The 14,949-nt window shown below is 41.0% G+C and overlaps 4 protein-coding genes across 6 annotated transcripts in view; 2 read left to right on the plus strand and 2 right to left on the minus strand.

Moving 5' to 3' along the window:
• LOC101474776 (nuclear GTPase SLIP-GC) overlaps positions 1-14,949 on the minus strand; it is a 162,196-nt gene that overhangs the window by 87,879 nt on the left and 59,368 nt on the right. The gene's annotated exons all lie outside the window — the stretch shown is intronic.
• Positions 1-14,949, minus strand: part of LOC106675070 (nuclear GTPase SLIP-GC) — a 141,663-nt gene that overhangs the window by 52,648 nt on the left and 74,066 nt on the right. The window lies entirely within an intron of this gene.
• Positions 779-4,150, plus strand: LOC143418518 (uncharacterized). Its single transcript, XM_076883592.1, has 8 exons — positions 779-1,296; positions 1,375-1,525; positions 1,668-1,785; positions 1,921-2,029; positions 2,131-2,261; positions 2,469-2,550; positions 2,741-2,822; positions 3,112-4,150. Exons 2-8 carry the CDS (start codon positions 1,467-1,469, stop codon positions 3,179-3,181), a joined length of 651 nt encoding a protein of 216 aa, XP_076739707.1. The 5' UTR covers positions 779-1,296; positions 1,375-1,466; the 3' UTR covers positions 3,182-4,150.
• Positions 11,893-14,932, plus strand: LOC106675071 (uncharacterized). Its single transcript, XM_076883188.1, has 6 exons — positions 11,893-12,316; positions 13,154-13,392; positions 13,490-13,601; positions 13,916-14,004; positions 14,118-14,278; positions 14,442-14,932. The coding sequence occupies exons 3-6, from the start codon at positions 13,546-13,548 to the stop codon at positions 14,469-14,471; spliced, it is 336 nt and encodes a 111-aa protein (XP_076739303.1). The 5' UTR covers positions 11,893-12,316; positions 13,154-13,392; positions 13,490-13,545; the 3' UTR covers positions 14,472-14,932.

The following is a 14,949-nucleotide window of genomic DNA, read 5'->3' on the forward strand; positions in this document are numbered from 1 at the left end:
TTACACTGACATTGAAATAACATTGATTCACTGTTGTTCTGTCATCGTTGATTGTTGATCTATTTATAGTTGACAAGGTGACAACAATCACGTTGAAAAACCATCGATTTATGGTTGAGCGGGAAATTAAAGCTGCTACCACTTGGACTATTCCGCAGCACCCCTATCACATTGGTACATCCCTCCAGGTAACCATTGTCTTGGTTGTAGAGCTTGTAGAGCGGGACATTAGATTTACTCTCAGCGGAATTGACCGGAGAAGGCATCAGTTCATGCACTGCACTGGCCTGCACCACGATTAGTATAAGGTAAGAATGAATGACTTTTGTTCTATTAGTTATTTCCACGGTTGCATTTGAATAACAGTAAAAAAAACAAACAAAAACTTGTTAATGTAAAGTTTCGGATAAAATGTGGGAGCCCGAAATTGTGTCTACTTTCATCTTACAATCCGGCAACAAATAAATTGCACTGCAAACAAAGTCTATCAACAAAGAAAACATTTTCGTTTCATACTTTTCCATTATATTCCCTTACAAAGCTAGCTTTAACGTTTCGAGGGTTCCTTTGTTCTTGCCGTCGCCTCGGCGCTTGACCCAGACTTTCGCTCTGTAGTTGCTTTTTAGCATAGTACTACAAACAATTGTAAATCTGTGATATATGATTGATAAACGTAAAGGTAACTGTATAAATGTGTTCAATGACTTTGTTACTTTTAATGATTGGTGAGCACCCGCTTCGATTCGCACTCAATTCAAACTTTATGTTGCACGCTCACCTAACTTTACGCTGCACGCTCACCTAACTTGCGTTTGCACCTTTTGTCCACACGTAAACTGCGTTTAGCATTTACGTGTGGACGAGGAAGACGGAGAAAACGCAGCGTCAAAGGTGTGCGCCTATTTTGACGCCACACTGTGCGCCATGTTTTTGTCTCGGTGCCATGAATTCCTACAATGGCAGACTTAGACAAAATACTGTTAATTTTATTATCTTCAGTGTTTAAATGCTTACATATACGGGTTTGCTTGTAATTGTTGCCTATATACATTTTAAGCTATTATTTATTATTTAGTTCAATCAATAGATCAAGTTTTGTAGTGACTATGAAATATATTGTAATTATCTGTTTCCTGTTTATCCTAGACAGGGCAAAAAAGGACTCCAAATTAAAAAAAAGATAATGTCAGAAAAGAAATGGAAAAGACCTTTCTGGCTTTCGAAAAATGCCTTGCTGATGGCGTTGAGAAATCCAAACGTTCATATGGAGAAAAACTCAAGAATTTCTTGTATCAAGTATGTATTTTAACTCTAGTTGTAACAAAAAACACATTTTACACAAATATATATTTAAATAATTGTTTTGTGTTCCAGGGAAGGAACAGTGGTTTTTGTGGGGTACTGAAGCAGGTTGTTGAGAATGGTGGTGTCTACAAACCAAAAAAGGGAAGCTAATTAACCTTAACATGAAGTTGGCTTCATGTCTGACTGACAGCATTGATGAAGAATTCAGAAAGACCTTCCTGTAATAAAAAAAAAAAAAAAAGTTCTAAACAGTCACATAATATTATCCAAAATATTTAATTTATTACATACCACGTTTTTAACATAATGATTATAAAATTGCCACTTCTTTCATTATTAACCAAATTTTTTACATGTTTTAGAAATGACTCAGAATGTGGAGCATTCAATGGAGTCATCAAGACATTTTCACTTAACACTGATTCTCTGATTGAAAAGTACAAAAATACTGAACTGCAGCTCAGATTTCTCAAGACAGAGGTAAGAGATGAAACTTTCCTATACATCAATTCAAACAGTAAAGTACAGTAAAATAAAACATGAAAAAGTTAACATTAGTTTTGTGAATTGTGATTTAAAATGATGTTGATCCATATTTCATGTTTTGTCTCTAAGGAAGAAAAAATGAAGGCAAAACTGAACAGAATCATCCGGAAACAGAAGAAAAAGGTCTACAGCAGTCTGACAGAGACAATTGAGAACATTATGGAAGAAGGCTACTGCAGTAAGAGATAAGATCAGAGATTCAATACATGGCACTAAAACGCATATTTATGTTCATCATTATTCGGCATGAGAAATTTGAAGCTTTCTGTCTTATTGTAGAGGCTGCAGAATTTAAAGGAGAAGGCATGCTGTACTGCATGAGGGAGACTATTAAGAACCATGTGCACTCAAAGAAGGACATGTTTGAGCAGGCAAAAAATACCATGTTGGAGAAGTTGCACGATTTGATGGTTTGTCATGTTTTATGAAGAAATATCATGACCGTATTTTGTTTTAGCTCACCCAAAGGCTTTTTCTATGTTCAACTGGATTAGACTTATACAAAAATTTATGTTTCCATTTATATTTTTAATCCAGTCTGAAAAAATTCTAAATGTCATTGTTTTTGACTTTAACACATTTTTATCTGTGATAAGTAATTAGTTTTTTAAAAATAGGAAAACATCCTGGACATTCTGGAGAAAACTACGAAGGAATCCATTAAATGTTCATTCAAAACTGATGGGAGCTTACTTCCAGGTAAACAGGCTAGCTTGCTGTAATTATATTCCTTTTCTCTTTATCTGTGCAATCTTCTACCTGATACCACTGCGGTTTTACCTATTTGTCTATCTATTTTTTAAAATTAACTTATAAATTACCGAGTCACACACATAATTATGTGAAACACTCTGGGGGGAAACAATTCAAAAAGTGTTTTGTTTTTCAGATGTTTCAACAGAGCTTGATATGGTGAAGAAACATTATGATCAACTTGCAGGCACTCCAGATGATGAAGTGTCCCTTACTGGGTAACTCCTAATATGTTATCAATGTTATTATAATAAATATTTTTAAAAAATTTTGTCCTTAACAGTGTTAACATTTATGTTAAGTAAATATGCTGATCAGCATAGGCTACAATGGGTCCATTTTAGGGGAATCTGCAATTTAACATTTAAACTAATTATAGCAATTAGTATTCTTTAGGGTGAGGAGTTTTACAATCAATATTAGGATTTAAAAAAATGTTGACATTATATTATTTCCATTTCCATTGGTTATTGCTCATTGTCAAACCTTTGTTCTGGGATGTTTCAGATTTGCTGACTGGGTAGAAACAGCAGAAGCCTGGTCACAAACAGGTTTTCCCAGAGGAAGTGCGGATTAAAACAAAACAAAACAAAAAAAACCCATCTAATTTGGTCTCAGTAATTTTTTATTTGTTTTCATTTGGTCTTTTTAAAAGTTGTTTGGTGATATTTGACTTTGAGTTTGAGTATGTCATTACCAGTGATTTTGGATTTTTATTTCTGTAAGACATGTATCTTGTAATGATTCAAATCTTGAGGCTGACAAAGAAGTTTGAGGAAAAACTGCAAGAAATTTACATCACATCACTCTACATATATTTCAAATCTATTTTAATCATTTTATTTTATGTGCTTAGTTATGGTTCATCCAGATGACAATGGCAATTATATAGCACATTTCAGTACATGTAAAATCAGTCTACTTAACACAGAAGATAAAAACATGGTAACACTTTATAATACAGCCCACAACTAAGGCGTAGTTCCCCTGTAATTAAATGGAATATTGATGTATTTTATCTAAAACTACAATTAAAATTGTAATTTTATTTACCTACAGATATTTAATGGTAGGGATTTCTAAAATGTTTAGAACTATAATGTAATGACTCCTGCAATTTATCTTGTAAACGTTGATTGGTCAGTTAGGGTAAGTAGCTCCATCTCCATGCAGCTGCAGGACTAGTTTTATCTCTTTACATTGTATCCATCCTCAATTGTTTAATTTCAGTAGTTCTTTTCACTATGGAATTAATTGTCTGATTGTGAGGTGAAAAGTAGTTTTTCATCTCAACCTTTCACACACAAATATGTGTTTTTTGAAAGGTTTTCATACATTAGAGCCACAGCAGAGGGTGTTTGTTTTGAAATTATTGATTTATTTGTAAGGTTAGAGTTTCTGTTTTTTTTTTAAGGACACATTCACACTTCTTGTCATGCTCTTTATTTGTTGCTTCCTTGCTCCCAACAACCTTTCTAAACTGTCATCTGTGTTTATTCTTCACAAAAAATATTGAAATGCTATTTTATTAAAATGGCTTATATTATGTCCTGGTCTCATCAGTTTTGTTTTCTTCAGTAATTACAAAGTCCACACTGAATCTCTGCTGTACATCTGTGGTCGTGTGAAGCTATATTAATGTAACAGCATGTCAGTGTGTAAACAAAGATCTTTGTTAAATGTCAAAAACAGGTTGTGTCTGAAGGCTGCTACTTTTGTGAATATGTGACAAATTATGTTAGAATTATAATCAATTATAAAAACATGTTTAAATCTTGGTGAACAATGTTCTGAGAAAGAATCATTATCTAGGAAATGACTTCAGGAAATAGCTGTGTTATAAAAGGCGTTTTACAATATGTACCAGTACAGACTTGCCCCTGACGGTTAAGTTGTCCTGGGGCAGGAACCATTTTTCCTTGGCTTGGCTTCAAGACTCTAGGATAGGAATACTGGATGTATGTAAATAACTTCTGGCCACTATAATCCAGAAATTACATAAAGGGAAACAGAAAATGAAAAAAAAAAAAGGAATAAAAAAAAACACACCTGTGTTTCACATCTGTTGGTAGTTGGGTTTTTTACTTCTGCTGCATCTTGATGCATGCTCAGTCATCCGACAGAGACTTACAATGCTTCTAGGTGAAAATACTCTTAAAAAGGTGTTTGACTTTACTGAGAAGGCTCATCTAGCACAGCACAAGAAGTCTAAGACCAGGCAACAAGGGAAGTTTGACTTACTTGGTATACGTCGGAAACCACCACAAAATACAGAGAGTGGCCAGAAGAGAGAAGGATGCGACATCGAGGATGTGGACAAGTGGGTGAAGAATTAGTCTGACAAGCAGCTCACCCAAACAGAGAAAAACATCCTTGCTAAAGGGTTGAATTTTGCTGTCACACCGAGACAAATCCCGCTAGTGAAACTGATCAAAGCCACAGAAACAGCAATTTGAAACAACAATATTGCAGAAGTGGAAGCAGTGGAAGCAGAGCAACTACGGACAAAAGTTTGGGTCTGTCTCAGTGTGTTTGCTTTTGGAACTGTGTCTTCATTCCACCGACTTCACATACAAGGGTCAGTACTACAGGGAGAAACATGGGTGTGCCATGGGCTCCCCAGTTTCACCCATTGTGGCCAATTTGTATATGGAAGAAGTGGAAAAGAGGGCTTTGTTATTCTACCCTGGAACACCACCAAGCCATTGGTTCAGATATGTGGATGACACCTGGGTGAAAATCAAATCTCAGCACGTACCACATTTCACAGATCACATCAACTCGGTGGACCAACACATCAAATTCACCAGGGAGGATATGAAAAGTGCCAGGTTAGCCTTCTTAGACTGTGAGAGCTGATGCGTACCGATCAGTATTTAAGGTTTGACTCTCATCATCCACTGGAGCATAAACTGGGTGTCATTAGGACGCTACAACACAGAGCGAACACCATCCCCACAGACACAGCGGCCAGGGAAGAAGAAGAACACCACATCAAGAAAGCCCTGAGTAAATGTGGTTATTCCAGCTGGACTTTTGTCAAAGCTGGGAAGGCGCCAAAAGAAAGCTCCAGCCGATCCAGGAGAGAAGGACAACCGCTGCCTAAGCAAAAACCTGTAGTGATCCCGTATGTGTCAGGAGTATTGGAGCAGTTGAGACGCCATCCATCTTCCATCCATCTTCATCCGCTTTTTCCGGGGCCGGGTCGCGGGGGCAGCAGCCTAAGCAGAGAAGCCCAGACCTCCCTCTCCCCAGCCACCTCCTCCAGCTTATCCGGGGGAACACCAAGGCGTTCCCAGGCCAGCCGAGAGATATAATCTCTCCAGCGTGTCCTGGGACTGCCCCGGGGCCTCCTCCCAGTGGGACATGCCCGGAACACTTCACCCCGGAGGCGCCCAGGAGGCATCCTTGTCAGATGCCCGAACCACCTCAGCTGGCTCCTTTCGATGTGGAGGAGCAGCGGCTCTACTCTGAGCCCCTCCCGGATGGCCGAACTTCTCACCCTATCTCTAAGGGAGAGGCCAGCCACCCTTCGGAGGAAGCTCATTTCTGCCGCTTGTATCCGTGATCTCGTTCTTTCGGTCACTACCCACAGCTCGTGGCTATAGGTGAGGGTAGGGACGTAGATCGACCGGTAAATTGAGAGCTTCGCTTTTACACTCAGCTCCCTCTTCACCACGACAGACCGGTGCAGCGTCTGCATTACTGCAGCTGCAGCCCCAATCCGTCTGTCGATCTCCGGCTCCCTTCTCCCATCACTCGCGAACAAGACCCCGAGATACTTGAACTCCTCCACTTGGGGCAGGAACTCATCCCCGACCCGGAGTGGGCACTCCAGCCTTTTCCGGCTGAGAACCATGGCCTCAGATTTGGAGGTGCTGATCTTCATTCCCGCTGCTTCACACTCGGCTGCGAACCGTTCCAGTGCGAGCTGGAGGCCTTCACCCGATGAAGCCAACAGAACCACATCATCCGCGAAAAGCAGAGGTGAGATTCTGAGGCTGAGATTCTGAGGCCACCGAAGTGAAAGCCCCCTGCCACTTGGCTACGCCTAGAAATCCTGTCCATAAAAATTATCAACAGAATCGGTGACAAAGGGCAGCCCTGGCGGAGCACATCACCCACTGGGAACGAGTCCAACTTATTGCCGGCAATGCGAACCAAGCTCTTGCAACGGTTGTATAGGGATCAAATGGCCCGTAGCAATGGGCCAGACACCCCATACTCCCGCAGCACCTCCCACCCCGAGGGACACGGTCGAATGCCTTCTCCAAGTCCACAAAACACATGTAGACTGGTTGGACAAACTCCCATGCACCCTCAAGTATCCTTGAGAGGATAAAGAGCTGGTCCAGTGTTCCGCGACCAGGACAAAAACCGCATTGTTCCTCCTGTCTCTGAGGTTCGACTAGCGGACGAACTCTCCTTTCCAGCACCCTGGCATAGACTTTCCAAGAGAGGCTGAGGAGTGTGATCCCCCTGTAGTTGGAACACACCCTCCGGTCTCCAAGCCGCATTCCGCTTGGCCTGTCGATACCTGTCAGCTGTCTCTGGAGTCCCACAGGCTAACCAAGCCCGATAGGACTCCTTCTTCAGCCTGGTGGCTCCCCTCACCTCTGGTGTCCACCATTTGGTTCGGGGATTACCACCACGGCAAGCACCAACCACCTTGCGGCCCCAGCTCAATGCAGCAGCTTCGGCAATGGAGACGCTAAACATGGTCCATTCAGACTCAATGTCCCCAGTCTCCCTCAGAATGCTGTTGAAGCTCTGCCGGAGGTGTGTGTTGAAGATCTCGCGGACTGGGGCCTCTGCTAGACGTTCCCAGCACACCCTCACTACGCGTTTAGGTGCACCAGGTCTGTCCAGCATCCTCCCCCGCCACCTGATCCAACTCACCGCCAGGTGGTGATCAGTTGACAGCTCAGCCCCTCTAAAATCGATCATCGACCTGCGGCCTAGAGCGTCCTGGTGCCACTTGCACTTATGGACACTCTTATATTCGAACAGGGTGTTCGTTATGGCCAAACTGTGATTTGCATAGAAGTCCAATAACAAAACACCGCTCGGGTTCAGATCAGGGAGGCCGTTCCTCCCAATCACGCCCCTCCAGGACTCGCTGTTGTTACCCACATGAGCATTGAAGTCTCCCAGCAGGACAACAGAGTCTCCACCTCCCAGCCCATTGTTCTTTCAGTCGGCTGGTTTCAGTCATTATGCAAATGTACTGTTTATAAGATTGGGTGAACCTGCAGTCAGCTGAGACTGCAGAAGTCACTTGGATGAGTGAAGAAACGTTTCTTCCACAAAACGTTATGTCCAGATGAACAGAATCAACTTTTGGAGCTTCTGCTGCATCTTCATAGTTGTGCGGGAGATTCACCAACCCTAAAGAAGTCCAAAAGAAGTCCAAATACACCACTGATCACTGGTTCTCAACAGCATTAATCTAAAACACATACTTCCATGGTTGTCTTAATACTTTTTCCTGTCCAGAGGCCTCTGTGTCATGTGAATTTCCAAAGCTAACTCAAGGACCATCATATGATTAGCAGTGCTGCCTAAAGTTTTAGTGGTGAAAGATTTGCATTAAAGAGTAAAAACTCCAGTTAACAGGTCAGGGCATGTTGTGTCACGCTGTTGCTACTTCAGTTTCTCAGAGAGCCTCACCCTCTTCTCTGCGGTGTTTCTGTACCAGCTCGTAGAAGGAAGAAAAAAAAAACAAACACGCTATGAGGACTTTAAATACATTAAAATCAGGGTGTGTCTGAAGACTACTACTTTTATGAACATGTGACTAAAATTATGTTAGAATTGTGATTAATTATCTGTTTTTAAAAAAGCGTTTAAAGCTTTGCAGACACTGAGTTGAGAAAGAATGACTACAATGTATACTGGTACCGTATTGGTACAGTAATTACTGGACCCTGACAGTTAACAGCATGCCAGTTTGTAAACAAACATCTTTATACGTCGAAAGCAGGTTATACTGGAAGACTGCTACTTTTATTAATATGTGACAGATGATGTTAGAATTATAAATAATTATAATAAAAATGTTTAAACCTTGGTGGACAATGCACTGAGAAAGAATGATTATCAACAAAATGACTTCACGCAAAGGATGTGTTATAAAAGATGTTTTACAATCTGTACCAGTACAGACTTGCCCCTGACGGTTAAGTTTTTTCACCTCGTGTTCCTCCCATCTTCTGTCTCAAATTCCATAGAAGATGCAAAGGCATTACGAAGAAGCTTTAGCATATGGCATGTATCCAGGATCACATGCACTTTTTAGGTCCATGAGGAGCAAGGCCTGGATGGCGAGAGCGTCAATTTCACCAGTGCATATATCTACTGGTTCCCTGTCATCTTGTGGATGTAAATTTCATCCATCATTAGAGCACACACCTTTTCCTTTCCTTGTTCTCTGTTTGCCTATACATGACTTTGTAGTTCTTTAAAAGATGCTACAGTAAAGCTAGGATCAAATGAGACACTACTGTACCAATTGCAGATGGTGTGACTGGGTGGGAGCGCTTTATTAAAATTCTCATTCCCATACTCATATGCCTTTGGGGTATGGTGGCAAAAGTGCAGTGTGGTGGAAAACTGCTCCTCAGAGTACTTAGCTGACTTTTTACACTCTTGTATTTAACGCAATATGTGTTTTGGCACTTCATTGATTGACTCAGGCAAAGATGCACACTGATTTGATATCAACAGCTTTTAGTTCTTTGATGACACTTTTTAACTTTTGTCTTTAAACGCATAGACCAGGTAGGCAACTCCAGGCCTCAAGTGCGAGTGTCCTGCAGGTTTTAGATATCACTCTGTGTCAACAGACCTGAATCAAATGATTAGTTCATTACCAGGCCTCTGGAGAACTTCAAGTCATGTTGAGGAGGTCATTTAGCCATTTAAATCAGCTGTGATGGATCAAAGACAAATCTAAATGCCTGCAGGACACCAGCACTTGAGGCCTCGAGTTGCCCAGACCTGGCATAGACCTTTGGCATTGCAATCTCAGCTATTTCATGTATGTTGTGTTTACAAGGTTCTATAATAAAGGAAGCAAATTAGTACTTTGCTGTTACCCTGTCAGACCAGGGGTGCCGCTAATGAGGCTGGGCAAGAGAGGGGAGAGAAGAAGAAAGTAGAGAGAGAGGTAAAAAGATGGAGTGCCGCTGTAAAGCCTGAAATAAAGTGTTGAACTCAGACGTCGTCTACCTGATTACAAACTCAACAAATTGGCGACGAGGATGAGCGCTTCAGTACCGAGCCCACCGCCCTTTTTGCAACGTGCAGGTGAGCCGCCGATACCGTTTATGACGTGGTGCAAATTCTTTGAGAACTACATGCTAGCGATAGATGCCACGGGAGAAACATGGCCGGAGAAACATGGGATCAGAGGGACAACGACTGTTCTACACACTGCTGAATCAAGGTACAACGTTTGCTGAAGCCATGACGGCGCTTGAAAACCATTTTGTCCCTAAAGTGAATGTAGTGGCATGCAGGCACACATTCAGACAGCGAGTTCAGCGGGCTGATGAAACTGTAACCCAGTATGTTGCCGCCCTCAGAGCGCTAGCTGTGCCATTGTGGTTTTGGAGTAATGGAGGGTGAAATGATTCGGGATCAACTTGTTGCTAATGCTAATCTCAGTGTTGTTAACCCTCTCAGGCTCAAATTAAGTTTTTTGTTGCTAATGCACAACCAAGTCCTGCAGTGGTACTTCTGAGTAAAAAAAACTGATAAAATATGTATGTGGGGTAATCAGGTTGTTAGTTTTTAACTGTCTCAAATCGGCAACGTCTGCCTTGAGAGGGTTAAAGATAAATTGCTGCTGGAGGAGGACCTTACATTGGACAAGGCAGTTACTATTACGTGTCAGGTGGAGGCTGCGGTAAGGAATGCTACACTCCTCTCTACTGCGCCCACAGCCCAGACTGCTGCAGTACAAGCTGTGGAGGTGAAGGACGCACGTCTTCAGGGAAAAAGAGGAGCGCGACCAGCTCAAGCCCGTAGACCTACATCTAAAGAATGGCACAAAAAGGCAAATGATAAAGAGTAACAGCGTCATTGTTTCAGATGTGGATCTGAGAAACACCTGGCTAATGATAAAAACTGTCCAGCAGCAAAAGTAAAATGTGATGAATGCAACAAAAAAGGGCACTTCGCCAGAGTTTGTAAATCAGCTGTAGTAGTGGTCAGGGAAGTAGTTGTTCCCGAGTTTACAGTCTTATGTGTTGATGATCACAAACTGATGACTGCAGCATGTGATAAGATTACATGCAAAATGAACATTGAAACACCACAGGGAAACTCTCAGGTTCTGGAGTTAATTGTGGATACAGGAGCTTCAGTATCTATCCTTCCAGAAGCCATCTACTAATAACATTTTCCACCCTGTGCTTTGACTGAACTGAAAGTTAAGCTTGTCACTTATGCAAAAGGTGACGTGCCTGTCATTGGCTGCCTACAGGCTTCAGTGAGGGTTGCAAACAATAACAGAACAGTGCCAGGATCATTCTTCATAGTTAATGATGGATCACCTTTGCTGGGGTTGAACTTAATTAAAGCACTTAACATTGATATCATTGCTGGAAAAGTCATCAACAAAGGAGAGGATCCTGCAAGAGGATCACCAGCCAGTAAACAAACATGCATGGTGAATAACATTGATTGTTCTTCTTCCCATCACCTCGGAGCTGTTAAAGGGTTCATCCACAAAGTTCAAGTGAACAAGACAGTACAGCCGGTTTGTCAAAAACTGTGGCATCTACCACTCAGCATACGTGAGGAGGTGTCAGCTGAATTTAAACGTCTACTCCAAGCAGACATCATCGAACCAGTGGATGCAGCTGAATGGGTGAGTCCTCTAGTGGTTGCAAGAAAAAGTAAGGGAGGCTTAAGACTTTGTGTGGATCTGCGTGAACCTAACAAGAGTGTGATCATGGACTGTTACCCTCTTCCTCACATGGAGGATTTGTTCACACAGCTGGCTGGGGCTACACATTATAGCCAGATTGATTTAAGTTCAGCTTATCATCAACTGCCTCTTCACCCTGATAGCCAAAGCCTCACAGCATTCATAACCCATGAAGGACTCTTCCAATTTACCCGAGTCCCATTTGGACTTGCTTCAGCCCCTTCTGCCTTCCAAAAGATGATGCAAACAGTCCTAAGAGACCAGACAGGAGTACAGAACTACTTGGATGACATAATAGTGTATGGACATTCCAGAGAAGAGCATGATGAATGATTACAGGCTGTCATCCCCCAGATAGCAAGGAGACATTGAACAGATGTTGATTTTCCATCTGAACCATCAGAATCGTCAGGATTGAAATGTCAACACAAAACCAATGTTGAAACAACATTGAAATACTGATGAAACCTTACACTGACATTGAAATAACATTGATTCACTGTTGTTCTGTCATCGTTGATTGTTGATCTATTTATAGTTGACAAGGTGACAACAATCACGTTGAAAAACCATCGATTTATGGTTGAGCGGGAAATTAAAGCTGCTACCACTTGGACTATTCCGCAGCACCCCTATCACATTGGTACATCCCTCCAGGTAACCATTGTCTTGGTTGTAGAGCTTGTAGAGCGGGACATTAGATTTACTCTCAGCGGAATTGACCGGAGAAGGCATCAGTTCATGCACTGCACTGGCCTGCACCACGATTAGTATAAGGTAAGAATGAATGACTTTTGTTCTATTAGTTATTTCCACAGTTGCATTTGAATAACAGTAAAAAAAAAAAAAAAAACTTGTTAATGTAAAGTTTCGGATAAAATGTGGGAGCCCGAAATTGTGTCTACTTTCATCTTACAATCCGGCAACAAATAAATTGCACTGCAAACAAAGTCTATCAACAAAGAAAACATTTTCGTTTCATACTTTTCCGTTATATTCCCTTACAAAGCTAGCTTTAACGCTTCGAGGGTTCCTTTGTTCTTGCCGTCGCCTCGGCGCTTGACCCAGACTTTCGCTCTGTAGTTGCTTTTTAGCATAGTACTACAAACAATTGTAAATCTGTGATATATGATTGATAAACGTAAAGGTAACTGTATAAATGTGTTCAATGACTTTGTTACTTTTAATGATTGGTGAGCACCCGCTTCGATTCACACTCAATTCAAACTTTATGTTGCACGCTCACCTAACTTTACGCTGCACGCTCACCTAACTTGCGTTTGCACCTTTTGTCCACACGTAAACTGCGTTTAGCATTTACGTGTGGACGAGGAAGACGGAGAAAACGCAGCGTCAAAGGTGTGCGCCTATTTTGACGCCACACTGTGCGCCATGTTTTTGTCTCGGTGCCATGAATTCCTACAATGGCAGACTTAGACAAAATACTGTTAATTTTATTATCTTCAGTGTTTAAATGCTTACATATACGGGTTTGCTTGTAATTGTTGCCTATATACATTTTAAGCTATTATTTATTATTTAGTTCAATCAATAGATCAAGTTTTGTAGTGACTATGAAATATATTGTAATTATCTGTTTCCTGTTTATCCTAGACAGGGCAAAAAAGGACTCCAAATTAAAAAAAAGATAAAAATGAAAGACTGGTGCATTGTGCAGTTTAGCACTGGTGGTACAGAAATAGTCCCTAGATCATGGATAAATGGGGAGAAATTGTCATGGCCTCCATATCCTCCGTGAGACACATTCAGGATCCACGACACAGTAAAGAGGAGAGTTCATCCTGGTGCAACATGGCTCACCTATGCACCAGTCCGACTTCTAATAAGCCATGGTGGGTATCATCTGGATTGGTGTTGTATAAATGTAACAATAACAAGTTTTTCGTGTCCTAATTTATGTCTGGCCATACATTGTGTTTGTACTTCCAGACACATTTCACGAAGCAGAACGCAGTCTTCAGAAATATCTAAGTGAACACTGTGATATGTCTGACCTTCAGTCCGAAGCTGAAACTCAGACCAGTCATAAAAGAAAGCACAAGTAAAACTTTTTTTTATTTCACAAACATATCTTTGATTGCTAAGAATTTATGATCTTGTCTTTTATACATATCTGTGGTGCTTGCATACTGCAATATCACCACATAATATAGTCCAAAAAGTGGAAGCTTGTAAACTTTTTATAAATGCAAAGCCGTGTACACTTGTGCACTTCAAAAATTCCTTGTATACTGTACCTTCTTGCACATCTGTTTCCTGTGTGTGTTGTTATAAATCAAACTGTAACTTTAGGAAAAAATATTCCAAAAGCACATTTGTAATTACTTATGACCGCTTTCAACTTTTTTTCTTTAGACCAAATCCCCTGTACACATATAGTGACTCAGAGGATGAGCAGCCCACCAAAAAATGGTTTCCCCAGGCCCCTCGAGTGAAAATACCAGGTAATAAAATACTGTCTAGTGTCTTTGTACATATCTGTGTGTGACACAAGGAAACGTTTGACAAGTTGTCTGTATTCTTAAATACTTAAAAAAAAATTTTCTTTTTCTGTCAGACCTGACGAGAGCTGTTAATGAACTCCGTGAGGAGGTCAGAGCCATCCGCAATGAATCGGTAGATGCTGGGGTACTGCCTCTGGATTTGCCCTTGCACAACATTGAGGAGCTAAACAATGCAGAGCCAGCTCTTCAATCACAAGAGGCAAATAAGGCAATGGTAAGTATATAAAGGTTATGTACACTTTGTAACTATAAATTGTAATAGCTGTCAGATGTGATTTAAATACATAACAACGGCCTGTTGATTAAACACACAAGCACTTGCCTACACATTTAAGACATGAGACACGCTAATTCCATCTCTTAAAATGTGTCTATAGGTGAGACGCTTTGCCTTGATTGGAGCCTGACGCAGCAGTTAGGGGCAAACTCTATGTCCGAGTTTGTCTTTGCACAAGCAGTGCAGAAATGGCTCCGATACGCCCCAGATCGTTTGGGTGGGTGCAGGACGCACATCATGCAAAAAAATTACAAACTTCTGTGAATCATATAAACGTAAATAGGAAACTGTCTTTTAATAAAGTATTTAGCAAACGAAACATGCCTATTGACCTTTTTTTGTTTATTTTTTTTCTCTCTTACATCACATGCAATGCTTTCTTATTTTAGGATATTAATATTGACATGATACATTGTGAGACATTTGGGTTTTTTTTATAAAGGGTGTCCAATTTAAGGAATAAGTACAATTATGTGTTTAGGTGGTTGAAGTATTGATGGAAACATGCAGTAGTTTAGTATTGGTTAAAATACCTATAAAGAAAGGTAGATTTCCAGTCATGATTTAACTGTTGTTTTAATAAAAAGCAACTGTGCGAAAGACGTGGA

Source organism: Maylandia zebra, linkage group LG4, assembly GCF_041146795.1.
Source record: "Maylandia zebra isolate NMK-2024a linkage group LG4, Mzebra_GT3a, whole genome shotgun sequence".
Lineage (NCBI taxonomy): Eukaryota > Metazoa > Chordata > Actinopteri > Cichliformes > Cichlidae > Maylandia > Maylandia zebra.

Coding starts and splice junctions, on each gene's coding strand:
- LOC143418518 (XM_076883592.1), top strand. CDS start 1,467: ATGAAGTTGGCTTCATGTCTGACTGACAGCATTGATGAAGAATTCAGA. Junction 1,526..1,667: donor GAATTCAGAAAGACCTTCCT/GTAATAAAAAAA, acceptor TACATGTTTTAG/AAATGACTCAGAATGTGGAG. Junction 2,030..2,130: donor TATGGAAGAAGGCTACTGCA/GTAAGAGATAAG, acceptor GTCTTATTGTAG/AGGCTGCAGAATTTAAAGGA.
- LOC106675071 (XM_076883188.1), top strand. CDS start 13,546: ATGTCTGACCTTCAGTCCGAAGCTGAAACTCAGACCAGTCATAAAAGA. Junction 13,602..13,915: donor AGTCATAAAAGAAAGCACAA/GTAAAACTTTTT, acceptor TTTTTTCTTTAG/ACCAAATCCCCTGTACACAT. Junction 14,005..14,117: donor CCCTCGAGTGAAAATACCAG/GTAATAAAATAC, acceptor TTTTTCTGTCAG/ACCTGACGAGAGCTGTTAAT.